The sequence below is a fragment of the Aquarana catesbeiana genome, linkage group LG05, assembly GCF_042186555.1.
Source record: "Aquarana catesbeiana isolate 2022-GZ linkage group LG05, ASM4218655v1, whole genome shotgun sequence".
In the NCBI taxonomy this organism is placed as follows: Eukaryota; Metazoa; Chordata; class Amphibia; order Anura; family Ranidae; genus Aquarana; species Aquarana catesbeiana.
The window spans coordinates 532,846,692-532,865,609 of NC_133328.1; the positions used below are offsets into that span (position 1 = coordinate 532,846,692).

Genomic DNA, 18,918 nt, shown 5'->3' on the forward strand with positions numbered 1-18,918 from the left:
TCGTCTAGCAGTAAGAAGGGTCGCTGGTTCGAATCCCAACCACGACACTACCTGCCTGGAGTTTGCATGTTCTCCCTGTGCCTGCATGGGTTTCCTCCCACACTCCAAAAACATGCTGGTAGGTTAATTGGATCCTGTCTAAATTGTCTCTAGTATGTATAAATGTGAGTTAGGGACCTTAGATTGTAAGCTCCTTGAGGGTAGGGACTGATGTAAATGTACAATGTATATGTAAAGCGCTGCGTAAATTGACGGCGCTATATAAGTACCTAAAAATAAATAAATAAAATAAATATGGTGCATCACATGGACCATTGATTTGCTGACAAACCTTGTGCACCCTTAAGATGTCTTGGCCGAGTAACAGCAGGATATCAGAACTTTCATCGATGGCTGGTATTTGGTCGGCTATGTCCTTCAAATGAGAATGGTGAAAGGCAGCTTCAGGAGTAGGGATCTCCTCTTTGTTGCTTGGGATTTGGTCACACTCAGTGATAGTGGGCAAGAATATTTCCACATTGTTTTTCAGGGGAGCAACTACAAGACCGCTGGCTCTCCTACCTAAGACTTCTGTAGTCCCGACACAAGTTCAAGTTCAAAAAACTGTATTCTTGCAAGAGATCTGTTGCTCTGATCATCCAGAATAGTATACAGTCTTATGGCCTTTTCAGGTTGACCTTTGGGGTATACACGAACCAAGCAAATCTTTGCACAGGATTTGTCATAGAGTCCTTCTCCACAGAGTTCTGTACATGTAAAGAACACTGAGGTGGAAGGTGCTGTTTGATCTGTGCACTCCCCGCCTTGCTTTGCCTCAGGAAGATTGTTTGTGAGTGCAGTAGAGTTGTGCGGATATTGATGAAGAGCTTGCACATGGTCAACACTGTTACACTCTATACATTTGATGATAACTTTACAGTCCTTTGCAAAGTGTTCTGTGGAGGTACATCATTTGTGACAAACTCCAAATTTCTTTAAAAGTTCCTTACGTTCTTGTAGAGTTTTCTTTCTGAAGCCAATACATTTCTTAAGTGAATGTGGTTTGTTATGTATCGGACATTGGCGATTTGGGTTCTCAATTTTCTTGTTTTGATCAGTCTTTTCGAGAACTGTAACAGGTGCAGGTAGAATATAAGTCCTTTTCACTAACACTGGGCCTCTATGGTCTCTGTGTGTCATACGTGTGTTCATAGGTCTTGGAGAGGGTGAACTGAGAGGGATACAGTCACTATAGGAGAAACTTGGGACATTCTTAGTGCCTGCAATTCTTTTGATGAACTTGCAGAAGTAGGAAAAAGGAGGAAAGGCAACTTGATTAATTTCCTTATACTTTGATCCAAGCACTGCCCATTTTTCTTGAATACCATATGGAAGCTTGGGAACAATAGGGTTGATGCCACGAGCGGTGTCAAGGTAACTGAGACCAGGTAAGTTGATGTCCGCCTTGGCAAGTTGAAGCTCTAACACAACATCGCTGAGTTCTTGAAACTTTAGATTGTCTTTAGAAGAAATCTTTGGGAAGCTTTGCAACCGTTTGAATAAGGCATCTTCAATGGCCTCTGGGCTTCCAAAGGTACGTTCAAGTCTGTCCCAAGCAGCATTAAGGCCTGCAGTGGGGTTGTCGATATGAACTGCTTTGAGCCTCTTGATGCGTTCAGTTGACTGGTGGCCTAGCCATCTGATAAGCAGATCTAATTCCTCTGTGGCATTGATGTCTAGGTCACGCATAGTGGCCTTAAAAGTGTATTTCCAGCCTCTGTAATTTTCAGGCTTGTCATCAAACTTGGTGAGGCCTGTCTTAGTGAGCTCACTGCGGAGCATGTATTTAGCAAACTGTGACATATCTGTGTTCTCAGACTTTAGATGCATGACTGCAGGTGGAACAGAGTTAGTTGTGAGGGCTGGTACACTGACATTAAGTGACTTGGGAACATATGTTGGTGTGAAGGCATTCAATGCTGGAACTGGCTCAAAGTTCATTGACATGTTGGTCTGTAACTGTGGATTAGTGTGCTTGCCAGGAGGTACTTGGTTAATGACAAATTAGGGTGGACAGTCTGTTATATGCATACCAGTGTCTGCTGCTTCTGAGATGCTGCAGTCTGATGTACTGGAAGATATAAAGGCAAATTGTCTTGAGGTACAGTAGGTGCAGATAAGAGACTTTGATTGAGTGCTTTGGTTACTGTGACAGGGAGTTGACGTTCTGGAGAGGCATGTGTAGAGTCTGAGGCATAAGATACAACTGAATGTCTGCAACTGTTGTCTCTTTCGTTTTCACTAGCAGCTTGTTCTAAGACCCTTAACCTTGCCATGGCTGTGGCATACTCACATTGTTTTTCCAAAATCTCTATTTCTGCTTTCTGGTGTGCGGCTTCAGCTTCTTTCTCTGCTTTCTGGCGTGCAGCTTCAGCTTCTCTCTCTGCTTTCTTTTGGGTGAAACATGCCTGAATTTTAGAAGCTTCAGCATCAGCACGGGCCTTTATGAGTTGTAGACTGAGTGCAGAAGATCTTGACTGTAGGGATTTGGAAGATCTTGTGGAGCGTCTAATAGATGCAGAGCGATAAGATCTGGATTCATGGAGCCGTGTTGTTCTCACTTCTGCCTTTGTTTGCACCATTAAATTGTCTCTTTCAAGATTGAGCTCCTCAAAATTCCCTTTAATTTTTCCAATGACCCTTGAGTGTTGTACTGCTTTAAGAGATCAGTATATTTAACACACAGTCTTGTATAACTCTCAAAAGCAACATTCAATTACTTGATGGCGCCCTCTAGTTGTAATGGCTCATGAGATTGTTGGGAAAGAGCAGACATGCATTTAACAGTATTAGACCATAAGTCATTGATATTAAACAGCAGTTCTTCTTTGTCAGCTTTAAGATTCTCTTGCACTTTCCAGGTTGGTTTTGTTAACCTCCCTGGCGGTTTGATTTTTTCGGATTTTAGGTGCTGAAAGCGGTACAATTATTTTGCATGGAAATTTGGCGTTTTATATTGTAGGCCTGTAATTCTTAACAATAACACACTTAAATCTGTCCAAACAAGAGTCTAGTAGATATCCCGGGTATGATGAATTTTGAAACACAAAAACATAAATTATAATATAATAAATAAATATAAATAATTAAAAAAAGTAATAATATAATAATAATAAAATAAATTTCCCCACGATTCACTATCGCTCAATTCTGCAAGTGTTCTAATTTACTATCGCTGTTTTCTAGCTGATCTAAAGCCACTTTTGACATAAAGGGACACTTTTTGGTTGATATGGACAATCTCCAGTTTCCAGGCAGAAAGAACAGTATATATCATATAAAACTGCATGCAGGGCATGGACCAAAGCACTGGGGACAAAACGGATGTGAAATAATTTCATACAGTACTGTAATCTGTAAGATTACAGTACTGTATGTGTTATGATTTTTACATTTTTTTGAATTTGCCACCAGGCTCCGCCCCCATGCGTCGCGCCGCTGGCAGAGAATGGAGCCTGGCACAAAAAGGCTTCGGAGGAGACAGAGCCCACGGACACTGCGGGGGACATCGCAGGATCCTGGGGACAAGGTAAGTAACGCCACACCAGGATCCTGCAATGTAATCCCGAGTGTGGCTCGGGGTTACCGCTAATGGGACTGAAATTTAACCCCGAGCCACACTCGGGATTACTGTCAGGGAGACTACGCGATTTTCCCTTTGATTTGATTCAGGGTTTAATTCCTCATCAGGAAGGAGTACTAAACCTGGCTGTGCTTCCCCAGATTGCATATTGTCTTGCTGAAACATCTTGTTAACAAGGAGGGGTTTTATAGTAAAGTTTTCAGCAGCAGAGAAATTTATCAGTTTGCTGTGTCTGAGCTCAGGTTTCTTAGGCTGCAGTTTAAGAAAGGTTTACTCTGATTTTCTTATAAGATTACACAGACAAAATGCCATGTGCGGATGTGTACAGAGGCAGTGTATAAGCTGTTTGTATGAACATTCACAGCAGTAATATTATCCTGTGTGGCTGATAAGTGCTATGCTGAGACTTGCTTGCAGACACACATACAGGATTGTGTATTAATTGCTGAACTGTCTGATAGCTGCTATTTCCAGTGTCCATATAACATCTCACAGAGGATCCAAAGCTAACAAGGATCATATATTTTGATTGATCTTTCTAAGGATGTATTGACTGATCTTTCTAACGATCTTTTGACTGTTTTGCCTCTCCAATTTAAGCATTGAAAGTGTGATCTTCGTAACTTACGGTTAGTTGTGTTGAGATGTCGATAACCCCATTCTTATTTGGATAAACAGATATTGACTCGATCCAGACAACACCTTGTTGATCTTGTAAAGTTTAATCCATAAACTGTAATGCCGCGTACACACGGTCGGACTTTTCGTCTACAAAAGTCCGACAGCCTGTCCGACAGACTTCCGACGTACCTTCGGCGGACTTGCGGCAGACTTTGTTACGAACGGACTTGCCTACACACGACCACACAAAAGTCCGACGGATTCGTACGTGATGACGTACACCGGACTAAAATAAGGAAGTTCATAGCCAGTAGCCAATAGCTGCCCTAGCATGGGTTTTTGTCCGTCGGACTAGCACACAGACGAGCGGATTTCGGGGTCCGTCGTACTTACGACGTAAAGATTTGAAGCATGTTTCAAATCTAAAGTCCGTCGGATTTGAGGCTAAAAAAGTCCGTTGAAAGTCCGGAGAAGCCCACACACGATCGGATTACCAGCCACCTTTAGTCCGTCAGCGTCCGTTGGACTTTTGTAGACGAAAAGTCCGACCGTGTGTACGCGGCATAAGGATCTTACAACAATGAACATCGGATAGGTCAAAAGATCATAATGTGATCCAGTCCACACATGTGTTGAGATGCATTACTGGGAAAATGAAGAAAGGGTGGGGCTAACTATACAGGATAAGCTGAGATACAGGAAGGGGAGGAACCGGGGACAGAATAATATATATAACATTTAAAGGCATATCACAAGGCATGTGAAACATGACAGTTATCTTAAACGATAACTCCACCTTCATGGGGAAAAAAAATAGACAAAAAAATTAAATAATAATATAGCATTTACAATTGCGACACAAATCATATTTTAATTGAATGCCATGAAACATTACCTTTCCTTTTCAATCTGCAGCTCTGTAATTTTTCTGTAAAGTGCAATGCAATATGGCTACCTGGAGGAATGTGTACAGAACACCCCCCCAGAAACATAATGTCTTGCTTATATGATTGGCTCACTGATTTTCCCAGAAGTCTGCACTAAGATACGAGTCAGATTTTCTGCATCCTCTGCAACAAAACATGTCATTTTTGGTAGGATTATTCCCAATAGGAAATAACCTCTAAAGTGATGCAGACCCTGCAATTTTCCTCATTAGAGCCCTGATTCTGCAGCAGCTGGTTGACTAGATTAGACTCACTCAGAAAAATGGCACAGAGGAACAAACAGGGATTTCTTCAGAATAACAAAAGGTAGGAATCTGCAACAAAGTTTGTTAAAATCCTTGTAATGTACATAGATCACCCAGAGGGGAATGTTTTTTTGTTTAAAAAAGTGGAGTTATGCTTTAAAGAGCCCTCCTTCTTGGACTAGGGAATTATTAGCTTTTATGTTGCTGAGATCTGAGAGTGGAGGTGACTTGTGAGTTTAGCAAAAAACTCTGGACAGGGCTGACAGCACTGAACAGAAATGATGTGCTGTCATCCCAAAACAGGGCTTAAGAGCTGAGTGTATTTCTAGTAGATCAATGTGTATTTTTCTTTACTTGTTGGATCAGGTCTTTAAATTGATAAAACTTGGGAAAAGTTTACGGATTGCACAAAGGTGTTTTGCGTGTCTTTTTTTATCTTTCCTTGACATCCACTTTAATTGAGCCTACAGAGACTGGCCCATGCTTATCACACATACTGTAAGATACTGCCTAGAGAAATAGATCAATATACAGATACTTCTGTATGCAGATTGACAGACACAAACTGATCGGACTTGCGTACCCCTCTTATTGATCCTAACAGGCTACATTAAAGCTGAGGTCCCTTAAAAAAAAACAGCTTATAGGCATTGGCCGGCTATAGAAAAATGTGTGTATAGTTAGGTATAGTTTAGTGTAATGTGTAATGTAATGTACTGTGTTAAAGTTTCAGTAATTTGCAGAATTGGATTTCTGCATAGTTCACAGGCAATGGACTAAGGTGGGAGGGCGTCCAGAGGTGGAACCATGCCACATAACCACAAATACATGTAATGTGCTGTATAGACATTGTCACAATCACAATATCTGGTTGTATAGTGTGCTGCACACTTACTGACGCATGCTTATGCAGTTGGCCCCTAAAGCTAGCCCTAAGTGGTTGTAAACTTCTGTCATGGAACATGAAGAAAGCATATCTGTCCCGGTCTGAGTTGCTTGGGTTCCTGCCAATCCACCTTGAACCAAGGTATTATTAAGCCTTTGCACCTGTGGGTTAGTGTTCAAGCAATGTGTCTCCACGTTGAAGGCGGACCTTCCTGTTCCTCTGGCGTTTGCTGATCTTTTGCTTCTCTGCACTGTTAGACCGCTCCCTGTAACAACTTCTCCCTTATGCTCCAGTGGTCTAAATTCTTGTTTTCATCAAAGGCTGATGCAGGGTCAGTAGCCATAATGGCGTCAAGGGACAGTTCACCTCTGGAGCATGCTGGAGTGCCGTCCTTTGGGAGAGCCGGGGAGCGGAGGGTTCAGGTAAGTAAATGTGCTTTTAAACTCCTTTAGAATAAATGAGCAGTTAACATTTGCAGTGAGAGCACAGGCCCGCTGCAAGGGAGAATTTTAACATTTCCTGAGGTTGGGCTCTAGAATCAAGTTCCTTTAGATGTGCTCATTACCTCCTGCTCACTGCCTTCTGGCCAGCTTCTAAACTTCTTTAAGCTGCTTTTGGCTTGCATGGGAAGAGAAGTGATTTCGACATAAAATACATAAGCTCTAAAGCTGGAGTAAATTTTGGCCAGATCCTAATGAATTGGCCAAAATGGGATCAGTGGGTGGCCCTCTCAGCACCGCTGTCTGACATACTTTAGAATAAATGAGCAGTTAACATTTGCAGTGAGAGCACAGGCCCGCTGCAAGGGAGAATTTTAACATTTCCTGAGGTTGGGCTCTAGAATCAAGTTCCTTTAGATGTGCTCATTACCTCCTGCTCACTGCCTTCTGGCCAGCTTCTAAACTTCTTTAAGCTGCTTTTGGCTTGCATGGGAAGAGAAGTGATTTCGACATAAAATACATAAGCTCTAAAGCTGGAGTAAATTTTGGCCAGATCCTAATGAATTGGCCAAAATGGGATCAGTGGGTGGCCCTCTCAGCACCGCTGTCTGACATACTTCAAATGAAAAATCGAAAGAACTGGGTGCAAAATTGTTGACCGAACAGTGCCTGCATCCAATCAGATGTTGGCAGTGTTCTGGGTTTCTGAAAGCCGGCGGGACTGGCTTTTGGAATACAATAGTTGCAGGAGGTTCGCTCATTTGTGCTGTCTCATGTGGATGGAGGAATCTTTTAGACTTCTTTCAATCTCATCTCGGGCTAAATAAAGGAATTCTGTGGGTACATGGCCAGCTTTACAGTGTTTAGTTTGTATAAACAATAAGTTTTAATTTCAAGTCATGCTTGTTTGATAGGCACCAGAAACACCAGGATTCAAACACCATATGGGCTCAAGATAAACCTGCTTTGATGGGAATTTTTTGTTCCTCATAAGAATAAAACAAGTTGCTGAACATGTTAGAATAAAATTCAACGATGAGCTCATCTAAGAGAATGCGAGAATGCATTAAATTTAAAGAATGTTTCTTCTTGTCTGAAAAAAGAAATGTGTTGCTGATAATAAGCAATTAGATGTAAACTTAAAGAGAACCTGCGCCCAGATCATGCAGACTAAAGTATATAGAATTTCTGAACAAGCAGCAAAAGCACTTTAAAACAGGGACTCCTTCATCTCTGTAGGCAAAACTTTTTGTTTTGTTTTGTATTGTATGGTGTTTGGGAAGTTCACTATCTCTCTAATAACCAATGACAATGAGACTTAAAGTGAAGGAAAATATTACATTTTGCCACCAGTACAGGAATAGTAGGAAAATCTTGGTGACATTAGTTACAGTGGGAAATGTTTTTCTCACTTTGGAGAAATTTCCACTCACTTCCTGTTGTGTCTATAGCACAGGAAATTAGGAAAAATCTCTTTGAACAGGACATAGATGGCATAAAAATATTGACAGAGGTTTTAACCATTTCCTGCTCAACCAAACATGGAAAAACAAGTTTTGGCTGTGGATATACTTTAATTTTCAAAGTTCATAGCGCAGGATTTGGTGTTTTCGATGAGAAAATAATCTTTTTCAGCCTGCAAGCCCTTAAATGTAAACAGCGGGTGTATCTGAGCTTTTGGAAACCAACTAAAAACTGATTAGAGTCTTTGTTAAGAATAACTTCACATTAGAAAGCACCTAAAGAGGTCAGGGATGTGTTTAAAGTGTATCTCCACCTTTGCCGTCAAAATTGAGAAACCCCTGCTATATGTTTATGTGTTCTCATGCACACAGCATACCTAAAAACATTTTTGAAAAGTGATTTCCCACCCTACTAGTAGTTTTCCTTGAAACTTAGGATTGGGTTTTTTTTTCTCCTATACATAGGATCAGGTTTTCTTTTCTCAGAGAATAGGTGCAGGCAACCCCCCCCCCCCCCCCGATAGATAATATTGCTTGATTTATTTGTTCAATCCACAGTAATGCTCGGTACACACAATGAAATTATTGGATGAATTGATCATCCATTTTTTTTTTTGCATGCTAATATCAGATAGAATCTGAAGAGTTTACTAAAGTCACGAAAATTCTGGTACAACAGAATAAAAATTCGGAAGTGATGTCATGTGTTGTAATGCATTTGTATTGCATTTTCGAATGACAGCTGTACTGGATTAAACAAAAATTGTACGGTCTGGCATCATACGAAAAAAAATTTTCATGCATGTCCGATCAAATAATATCGGATGAAATGTCCTGATCGGGTCTCGAAAGCTCTGTACTAATGATCCAATTATCGTACGATTGCTTTGAAAGCGGTACAGTATTTTTCGTACGAATTTCTGTGTACCGGGCAAAAAGCTGGCCATAGGTGGATCCGTTTCTTTCTATCAGCATTTTCCCATCCACATTCAAGGTGGATGGAGGAATGCTTCCTGCTGCACAATTCTATTCTGAGAATGGGTAGATTCCCCCTTTGTCAGAATACATAGATCGAGTAGCTTTTATCCAATAGGGCATTTGATAAATTGACTTCTGTTCAACTGCAGTGGCCACACATGAATGTTGAACTGGTTGAATTTCAGTCCATCCATGGCCTCTTTAAATTACAAGAATACTAGCTTTACCGGCCATTCAGCAGGTTTGTGCTTGCAAAAAATGTACTTAGCCTGAAAAAGGGAAACAAATGCAATCACAACATCTATTCTACTGTATTATAGTTAGTCTAATTATAAATTTAGTGTTGGGTTTAGGTATAATTTTAAATTAGATTGTTGCTGTGTAAAAAATACACGCAGTTCTTATTTCCTAATTGAAGTACATCTGCCCTATCTATAGTTACTACCTTAATAGATACCTGTGAATCAAAGTTTACATTTTAAATTTAAATTTTGTCAGTGAGATTTATGTGATTTTTGTCTCTTGCAGCGGACTTTCACAGCAGCGGTAATACTGTTACACATGGCTGGAAGATACACAACACTGCCAAAAACAAGTGGTTTGTGTGCATGGCGAAGACAGCTGAGGAGAAGCAAGAGTGGCTGGAAGCCATATTGAAAGAAAAGGAGAAGAGAAAGTGTGAGTTTATATTTAGAGTGGTAGTTCAAGAGGGGGGAAAATTTTATGAAAGATTGGGAGATTTTGGTGTTTTTTTTTTAAACAAATACAGAGAACATTTAATTAAATAAATTATTTATTTGAACATTGACCTGAACAGACTGTCCGTACGCAGCTTCATGGACCAACTGTGCCTCCTGGGTGGGTAAACATGGTTCTCTACACAGGTGTTCTGAGAAGTGTGACCATGTGAATGAGGCCTAATTGTTCCTTAAATATCTTTGTATTTGTTTATCACAGCAAATCACGAACATAATGTTAACTGACACTAAAGCTGGTCCTACATGACACGAATTTCGGACAATATCTTGAATCAGCCGAAATTCAAACCGTGGGCGGCTCTGCCAACATCTGCCAGCTAGACATTTTTTTGAATAAGCTGGGCTAAGACTTTGGGTGAACAATCAGCTGCAGTCTGTTCGGGTATTCCGGCTCATTGAATACAGTAGCTAGCAGCGAGAAATTCATCTATTCACATTGTTTAGCGTAGATGACAGAATCTATGGATTTCTCTTCTTCAAGCCACTTTTTACATGCATGGTTGTATGGCCAGTTTAAGATTATGGTGTTAAATTACTAAAGCAGTAGAGAATTTGCAAAATATATATATATATATCCGAATAAAGGAAAACTCCCATTTTGAACTTCTCTTGCAGCTGACTGAATATTTCAAGTGATCCCAGTTTTACCTTATTCTGCCAAATTACATTTACTTTATTAAGTAAACATTCTTTAACTCACCATTGTCAGTTATCTAAACACTGTTTTCCATGATTTTATAGCATTTGCATAAAAAAAAGCTTCAGAACAAATTTCCACATTTTTCTAAGCATACTTTTTCAAAAGTAGCTGAAATAAAAATTGGAAATGTCAAATTGCAATGGAATGAAAGTGAACATGGACATTATCCACAAAGTCAGGATCAATAACCTACAAGTAAAAGAAATTGTGGTTAAGCTCAAGAATATATTTTTGGCAACTTGCCTCTTCTTTAAATGGCAGCATTATTAGGACAGCGTTTTCTCAGAATCAATACTTAGCTGAATTAACAGACAACTAGAAAAAGCACGTCTCTTCCCACCCATGGTTAAGTGGTTTTGGTCTCTAAACACTATGAACATAAACCCATAAACCTTTTTTCTTTCCTGAGGTTAAGAGAGGAGACAATATGCCATATACTGTAGCTCTAGACAACCAGAATAATGTGTTGTATGTGCCAATTTTACCTAGAAGCCAACCAGTGTTAATTGGGTTTATGCAAAATGTGGACTATGCAGTTTTAAAGTTTCTAAAACGTATTAAGACCAAAAAACAAAAATGTAAATGTATCTCAGCTTACCAGTCCTTAGATGAGGTGATTACAATTTTCTTTTTTAGGCATTTTTCTTTATTTTCACCTAGTACTGTATAAAAAACACACTTCCAGTCCCTTCATGTACAGTATACACTTAGTTTTCCATGGTATCTATAGAAGGAGCCATGGTTGTCACACAAGCTGGACTATTAGGGCATGTAAGGCCGTACACCGCTCAGATAACTATGTTTCTGCGGCACATATGGACAGGTGTTTGCATTAAGCTGTGGCTGCTTGGCCTATACAAATGAATGTCAGGCTGACAGCATCTGCAGCTGTCTGTGTCTGTTTGCATATACTTGCACATTGGACAGATGTGTGGCCCTGCTTGCAAACTGTCTATGTTCAGGGTTGTTCATCTTTCCTTAACCCCATGTAATACCACCCTGTATAATTACATGCGAACAGCTGTGGCCAATGTCAGTCTGTCATTTGTACAGGCTCAGGAACAGGATATCTGGGCAGTGTATGGCTCTGCACACCCAAGTCATTGAGCCCTAAAGAAGTCTGCTTTTGTTCATCTCCATTCCATGGTGTATTAATGGGATTAGTGGGTTACAAAAGATAGATAACATTGTTTGTGCAGTCTTTTCAGCTCACAGTAAGTGTCAAGGAAGCTGCATTTATGGTAAGATCATTGGATATTTTACTATATTTGCTAAAAAAGTTCTTATCGTGAAAAAAGCTGATACTACATCCAAGGATTGGTAAACTGTAATATATATTTTTTGGGGGAGAGGGGGTTAGACACACTTTAAATGTGCAGGTTTGCTTATGAAAAATGTATTTTTACCTCATTATTTTGCACAATGGGGGGTAACTTTGAGAGCTAAAGCAAATTGTAGTGAGGGTTGCTGCCTCCTAGCACTTGAGTGTGAATAGCACTATCAAGTTTTAAGTAATGCTCTTTCGCTAAAGGGGATGTTATCAACTAAATGTATTTTAGATCTGAGAGAACATGTGTTATTAGCATGATGACAGACAGATGAAAAATTTAAAGGGTTCTGCTGTAGTTCTAGGACTACCTTTCGTCCAGGGCTAATTTAACCCTTTCATGACAATCCGTATTTTTTGCTAGAAAATTACTTAGAACCCCCAAACATTATATATATATTTTTTAGCAGAGAATCTAGAGAATAAAATGGCGATTGTTGCAATATTTTATGTCACACGGTATTTGTGCAGCGGTGTTTTAAACGCAAATTTTTGGGAAAAGGGACACTTTCATGAATTAAAAAAAAAAAACAAACAGTAAAGTTACCCCAATTTTTTTGTATAATGTGAAAGATGATGTTACACCGAGTAAATAGATACCAAACATGTCACACTTTATAATTGCACGCACTCGTGGAATAGCGACAAACTACAGTACCTAAGAATTTCCATAGGCGACGCTTTAATTTTTTTTACGGTTACCAGGTTAGAGTTACAGAGGAGGTCGACGATACCTCACATGTGTGACTTGAACACCGTTTACATATGCGGACGCGACTTCCATATGCGTTTTCTTTGCTGCACAAGCTTACGGGGACGGGGGCGCTTTAAAAAAAAATATTTTTTCTTATTTATTTTATTTATTTTTATATTTATAAATTGTGTTTAACAAAAAAAAATTTTGATGACTTTTATTGCTGTCCCAAGGAATGTAAACATCCCTTGTGACAGTAATAGGTGGTGACAGGTACTCTTTATGGAGGGATCGGGGGTCTAATAGACCCCCGATCCCTCCTTTGCACTTCAAAGTATTCAGATCGCTGAAAACGGCGATTCTGAATACTGTGTATTTTTTTCAAACCAGCGCCATTGGCAGCCGAGTAAACGGGAAGTGACGTCATGACGACGCTTACGTGTTTACGATTAGGAGGCTGGAACGAAGCCACCCATGGCTTTGTTCCAGCCCGCCCCCAGCCGCCGGAGGCAGCCGATTGGTCACCGGGCCTCCCGATGGAACGGGAGGCCCGGTAAGAGCGGTGGGAGGTGGCGGGAGGGGGGGACGTCCCCTCTCGCTCCTCCGGTATAACATACGAGCAGCTTTTATCTGCATTGGTTGTTATACCAGGAAAGCAGATCGCCCGTACCGGGGCTGCGGGCATCATCCCGGTATAACCCCGGAAAGCCGAGTACGCACATCTGCGTAAGCTCGGCGGGAAGGGGATAATGTGTTCATTTTTTTAGGTATTTAGAACTATAAAAGCCAAGAGCACTCCATTAACATTACAATTTCTTGTGATTACTTGGATTATCTTACAGTATGTGCTTAGTTGAGATGCAAATACTGCTCAGTTTTTAACACTATTTTTAGTTCATAAAAGTGAACTTTTTTGAAAATATGTGATAGAAGTAAAGAGATCTTTTTGAAAAAATCTGATAAACCCCTAATATTTTATTTATTCCAGGTATTTATATAGCACTGACAATCTACACAGTGCTTTATGTATTGGAACATCTCATCAGTACCTAAAGTCTAAGGTCCCTATATCACATGCATACATAACCATACAATGGTATATTTTTAGACATGAGCCATTTAATCTATCAACATATCTATGGAGTGTGGGAGGAAACCCATGAGAGCACAGGTAGAACATGCAAACTCCATGCAAGTAGTGTTTGGAATTTGAGCCAAAGACAATAGCGCTGCAAGGCAGAAGGCTGCCTAATAGCCAATAGATTTAAGATGATCAGCCATTGCATGTCTACAATTGGACACCGACCGGTTTGCCAAAACAATGATTTAATAATGTTGAAAACATATATGTTATAATGATGAAAATATGTTGTGGTCCACTTTGTCCATTTAAAAAAATACACACATGACTACTGGGCATTCAAGCTTTAAAGGAACAGTTGATTGAGCATGTTAAAATAGATAGTAACCCAATCACTAAAACCTCATCTAAGCTTTAACATGTTTAACATGTTAATTCTATTTCAAAAGCTGTCTTCAGTCTTTTCAAACCTGCAGATTTCATTGCAATGATACCTGGCAATCCTTGCATAGTTGTCCTTGTTCAGGCCCTTCCTTTGACAACTGTCTCCCAATGATGCTCCTTCTTGTCACATGCAAACCTGATGGACAGTACAGGCGGCTGGGCTGAGACATATTGCACAGGCATGTTCTACTGTAGTCATCATCAGGATGCCGATTAAGAAAAATAATGTTTAGTTGACAGCGGAGTACATGTAGACAGCAAGAGGCTAAACAAGTTTGGAAAAGATCAGCAACACAGAGAACAGCATTTTATGGAAAAAAAGAACACATGGCAGTTGTTTATAATATATGATGCCTGAGCAAACTAAATGTCATCCATTTAGAATGTAGATCTACTTTAAAAGGTTAGTTCACCTTTTTCCACAAATATGCCTAAGCATTACAACGTCCTCAGTACATTATTATTCAAACTGCTTATTCCATTGCCTTTCTTCTGTGTTCTGCAGATTGCAGGGTGTATTGAGTGTTAAATGCACGGTCTGAGAAACTTACAAATAAGCACTCAGCTTTTTTCCCTACCCTCACATGTGCAGTCTGCTCTCTTTTACCCTCAAAGAACACTGAGAGCTTTTTTCCACTCTCCATTGACTAACATGAAGCTAAATGATCAAACGTCGGAGTGTGCTGCACTATTCTGGTACATGCATGTCTGACTGCCCTGTTTAGTCTTTAGGTACCCTTTTTTGGGTATGATTCTGTTGTGTTCCTGTAATCTCTATTTTAGGCTGTTTTTAATGTGTCTCATTCAGTACAGGATACACTGTGACTCACTGCTAAAAGAGCCACTTGTAAATAGAATAACAGCTGTAAACAGTCTCCTTAGATTAGCTATGTTCCATGCAACACCAGACTACGTTACCTAGCACATTCTGCATTGTTAATCCTTAATCATCTGTACAGTGCCCTGTAAACAATGTACGTAACAACTATGACCAAACAATGAATGCGATATTCCATAATTGTCCATGCAGAACTGGACATGGACCGATTGCCAAAACAATCGTTTAATAATGTTGAAAACATACATGTTATAATTATGGGAATATGTTGGTATCCACTTTGTCTATTTGAAAAAAAAAACACTACATTTACAGTGTCATTCCAATGGTCATAAAAATGAATCATAGTGTTTTTGAGCTTTTTTGCATTCATTTAAAAATTACAGAATTTTACATATATTTTTTAATAGTTGTCCTGCCATGGACAGTGAATGTTTTAATGTCTGTTGAAGTCTAGTTACTTTGAAGCCTAAATTTGATTACTTTGGGTTCCTGTCAGCATAATGACATCATCTAGCCATGCCCTTGATAATCATGACTGCTTCAGAAGGACTCTATTTCCCTCTATTACTGTTCTGAGGACAACCCAAAATTTGGGATTTTCTTTTACTTTCACTTTTAATAATAATGGTAAACGGGACAAATAGAGAGGGTGAATCTCCTTAACAGGGGCAGAGGCAGCAATGAAAACCTGATAGGGGTTCTAATCCATTTCCACTCTGTCCACATAGTTTTGCCTTTAGTTATAATAATATAATATTAATATAATTTAAAGCACAAATTTAGTGTTGCTCAAACTAAAATTAATGTTATTACCAACGTTGCCCATAGATGGATCAAACTTTGTCAGGTTTAGCAGGGCCTGGCCAAATTTCAATCCATGTATGAGCATTGTGGTTGTACAAAAGTCAATTTACCGATCGACTTCTGTACAACCTCCCTGTTGGAAAATGTCTTCTCTATCAGTGCTGCAGTCAGAATACAAAAACACAGGGCAGGATTCTCCCATCCACCTTGAATGTGCGGATAGGGGAATTGAGTCCATCTGGTTGAACAAATAAACTGACTCATCTATGTGCTACCTTTACAGGAAGCAGATGGTGTTTTTTTCATATTAAATTGCATAATTATGTTTCTATTTATGAAAGGGATTCGGTAGTTAGCACAAGTTCTTTAGTAAAGTAGTGAGTTATGTAGTATTCTGCAGTGATATATTAAGAGTAACGCCAGGTGGCATCACAGCAGTAGACCAAAGTTACTTCTGCATTATAGGGATGGAAGCAAGCAGTTTGCAAAGAAAGGAAGGCACAAATCATAAAAGTAGGCCAGTGGAAATAAGGAAACCAGATGAAGGAGAACAGAGGAGCAGGGTAGCAACAAGTAAGGAATGGGAGATGAAGATCAAGGCAGGAGTAGAAAGGAATGGTGTATATCTGTGAACTGGACTGGAAATAGCAATGTTTCAAGCACCAAGCAATGCACAATGGGGTTGCACTCTGCAAGGCCAATTGCTCCAGAGCTTAGTAAATGAGGCAAAGTTTCAAATATATATTTTATTAGTTTTCAATAGAAAAGAGAGGGGCAGAGCCCACAACATACCACAGTGGTATATAACAAAAGGGGGTCGCAGCCTCCCGACATTGCATTATAGTAGTACATGTAATACATCAAGGCATGTAGCATTATCATATCTTTAAATATATATATGGGTATCTTTGTTTCTCTGAGTTAGAGTCCCAGTATGATATGAGAGTATAAATACCCTAGTCAGGAGGCAGCCAACAGAGAAGAGAAAAAAGAGATAGGAGAGAAAGTAATAGATAGGGGGGGGGGGAGAAGTAAGAAGAAGAAACAGGAGGGGGGGGTGAGAAAAGGGGGGGTATTTGGCGTTCAGATACGTGAATCCCTGTGTACGATGATTACTGTAGGTTGTTAATCAGTATGAAATGGTAGGGTTTTAGTTCCTAAGGAGGGATTTACCCTCTTCTGAATACTTGAATATATTCCAGTGAATCCATGTTTTCCGATAGGTTTCCTGTCTATCTTGAGCTGTCATTATCAAGTCTTTCATTTTATTTATGTCTTCTACTTTTCTCAACCACATTGCTGTGGTTGGTGGGGATTGCTATTTCCACAACATGGGAATACAGGATTTGGCTGCATTTGTTAAGTGGCTCAGTAGAGATTTCTTATTCTTTCTGTGATTGGTATGGAAGAAATGTGGAGTAGAAAAAAGGCCGGGTCATTCGGGATTTGAAAGTCAGTGAATTTTTGGGAAATGGTACGAACTGCAGTCCAGAAAGTTGTCAACATAGGACATGACCAAAACATGTGTAGAAGCGTTCCCTCTTCCTGGTGACAACGCCAGCAATACTTTGAAGTATCAGGAAAAATGATATGTAATCGACTTGGTGTTAGGTACCACCTTGTCAGGATCTTATAATTCGTCTCTTGGACTTTAGTGCATATTGAGGACTTAAGGGAGAGACTAATCATGTTTTGTTTCTGGACTGAAATGAGGCAAAGTTTGACTTTGCAAAGAATACACAATCACAAGAAAAAATAAAAACTGCTTTTTTGCTTGCACATGATTAGATGACGGAAGTCAGCAGAGCTTTTGCTCATTTAATAAGCTCTGGAGCAACTGCTCTTACAAAGTGCAACTGCACTTTGCAAAGTGCACAGTCAATTTGCCATTAGTAAATCAACCCTACTGTGTCATTTAGCTCAGTATCTATTGCATATCTTCCAACTGTCCATCATTTGGAGGGAATGTACCTATATGGAGATACACCTTCTAACACAATGTATTTAGGCAATGGACACACCCCTGCCACGCTCTCAGTTATACAGAATGTATATTAAACAATAGTTATGCTAAGTGTCATAATGAAAACAAAATATGCATACATTTCAGTGACAGCTGCACTCCCCAAATATCCACATAGTAATATAAGTTAATAGTAAACCCAAATGTGTTGCGCTATCCGATCAATTTAAGTTCAAATGCATAAATAAATATGAAAAAAAAAATACATCAAGTGAAGATTGCAGCATGAATAAATATCACATATAAGTGCACATCAATAAAAAAGCCATATAAATGCTGAAAAGATCAATCTAAGTAATCAAAAAAGTGCTCAGTGCAAAGTCCATCAAAAATTATTGTGCCAATAAATTTCAATGATCCAGCAAAGTAAATGACACTTTTCACCCAGGTGTGCACCGTCACTCACAAGTGACGTCATCACGCCCGCCGAGGTGTCGATCGGTAATTACTTGTGTTTCTATGCGATTTTTTCTGCCTATGCTTGTAAGTAGTTTTAACTTTAAAAAATGCTGGGTTTTATTAACTACTACACTATGAGATACTTTTTTCCTCTTGCCCAATATTGAGCCTTATATACCATGTGGATTGTTAGGCCGGTGGTTTGAGTTCCATCTAAAACTTGGGGGTCATCATTGATCCATCCCTGTAGGCTCTCTCCCAAAGCGAAGCCAGGCCTCCTTCTTTGAGGTCTTATAATCTGGTAAGCAGCTTGTGAGTGACGGTGCACACCAGGGTGAAGAGTGTCATTTACTTTGTTGGATCATTGGAATTTATCGGCACATTAATTTTTTTATGGACTTTGCACTGAGTACTTGTTTGATTATGTGGGACTAATTTGGATTGAACTTTTGAGCACTTATATGGAATTTTTATTGATTTGCATTATGAATACATATACAGTATCTCACAAAAGTGAGTACACCCCTCACATTTTTGTAAATATTTTATTATATCTTTTCATGTGACAACACTGAAGAAATGACACTTTGCTACAATGTAAAGTAGTGAGTGTACAGCTTGTATAACAGTGTAAATTTGCTGTCC

General features: G+C 39.5%; 1 protein-coding gene across 1 annotated transcript in view; it reads left to right on the forward strand.

Annotated features, from left to right (window-relative positions):
* PREX2 (phosphatidylinositol-3,4,5-trisphosphate dependent Rac exchange factor 2) overlaps nucleotides 1–18,918 on the forward strand; it is a 422,278-nt gene that overhangs the window by 155,128 nt on the left and 248,232 nt on the right. Inside the window, exon 9 of the mRNA XM_073631775.1 lies at nucleotides 9,731–9,880. Within this exon, the coding sequence (XP_073487876.1) occupies nucleotides 9,731–9,880 (150 nt within the window). The remainder of the gene's footprint in view (nucleotides 1–9,730; nucleotides 9,881–18,918) is intronic.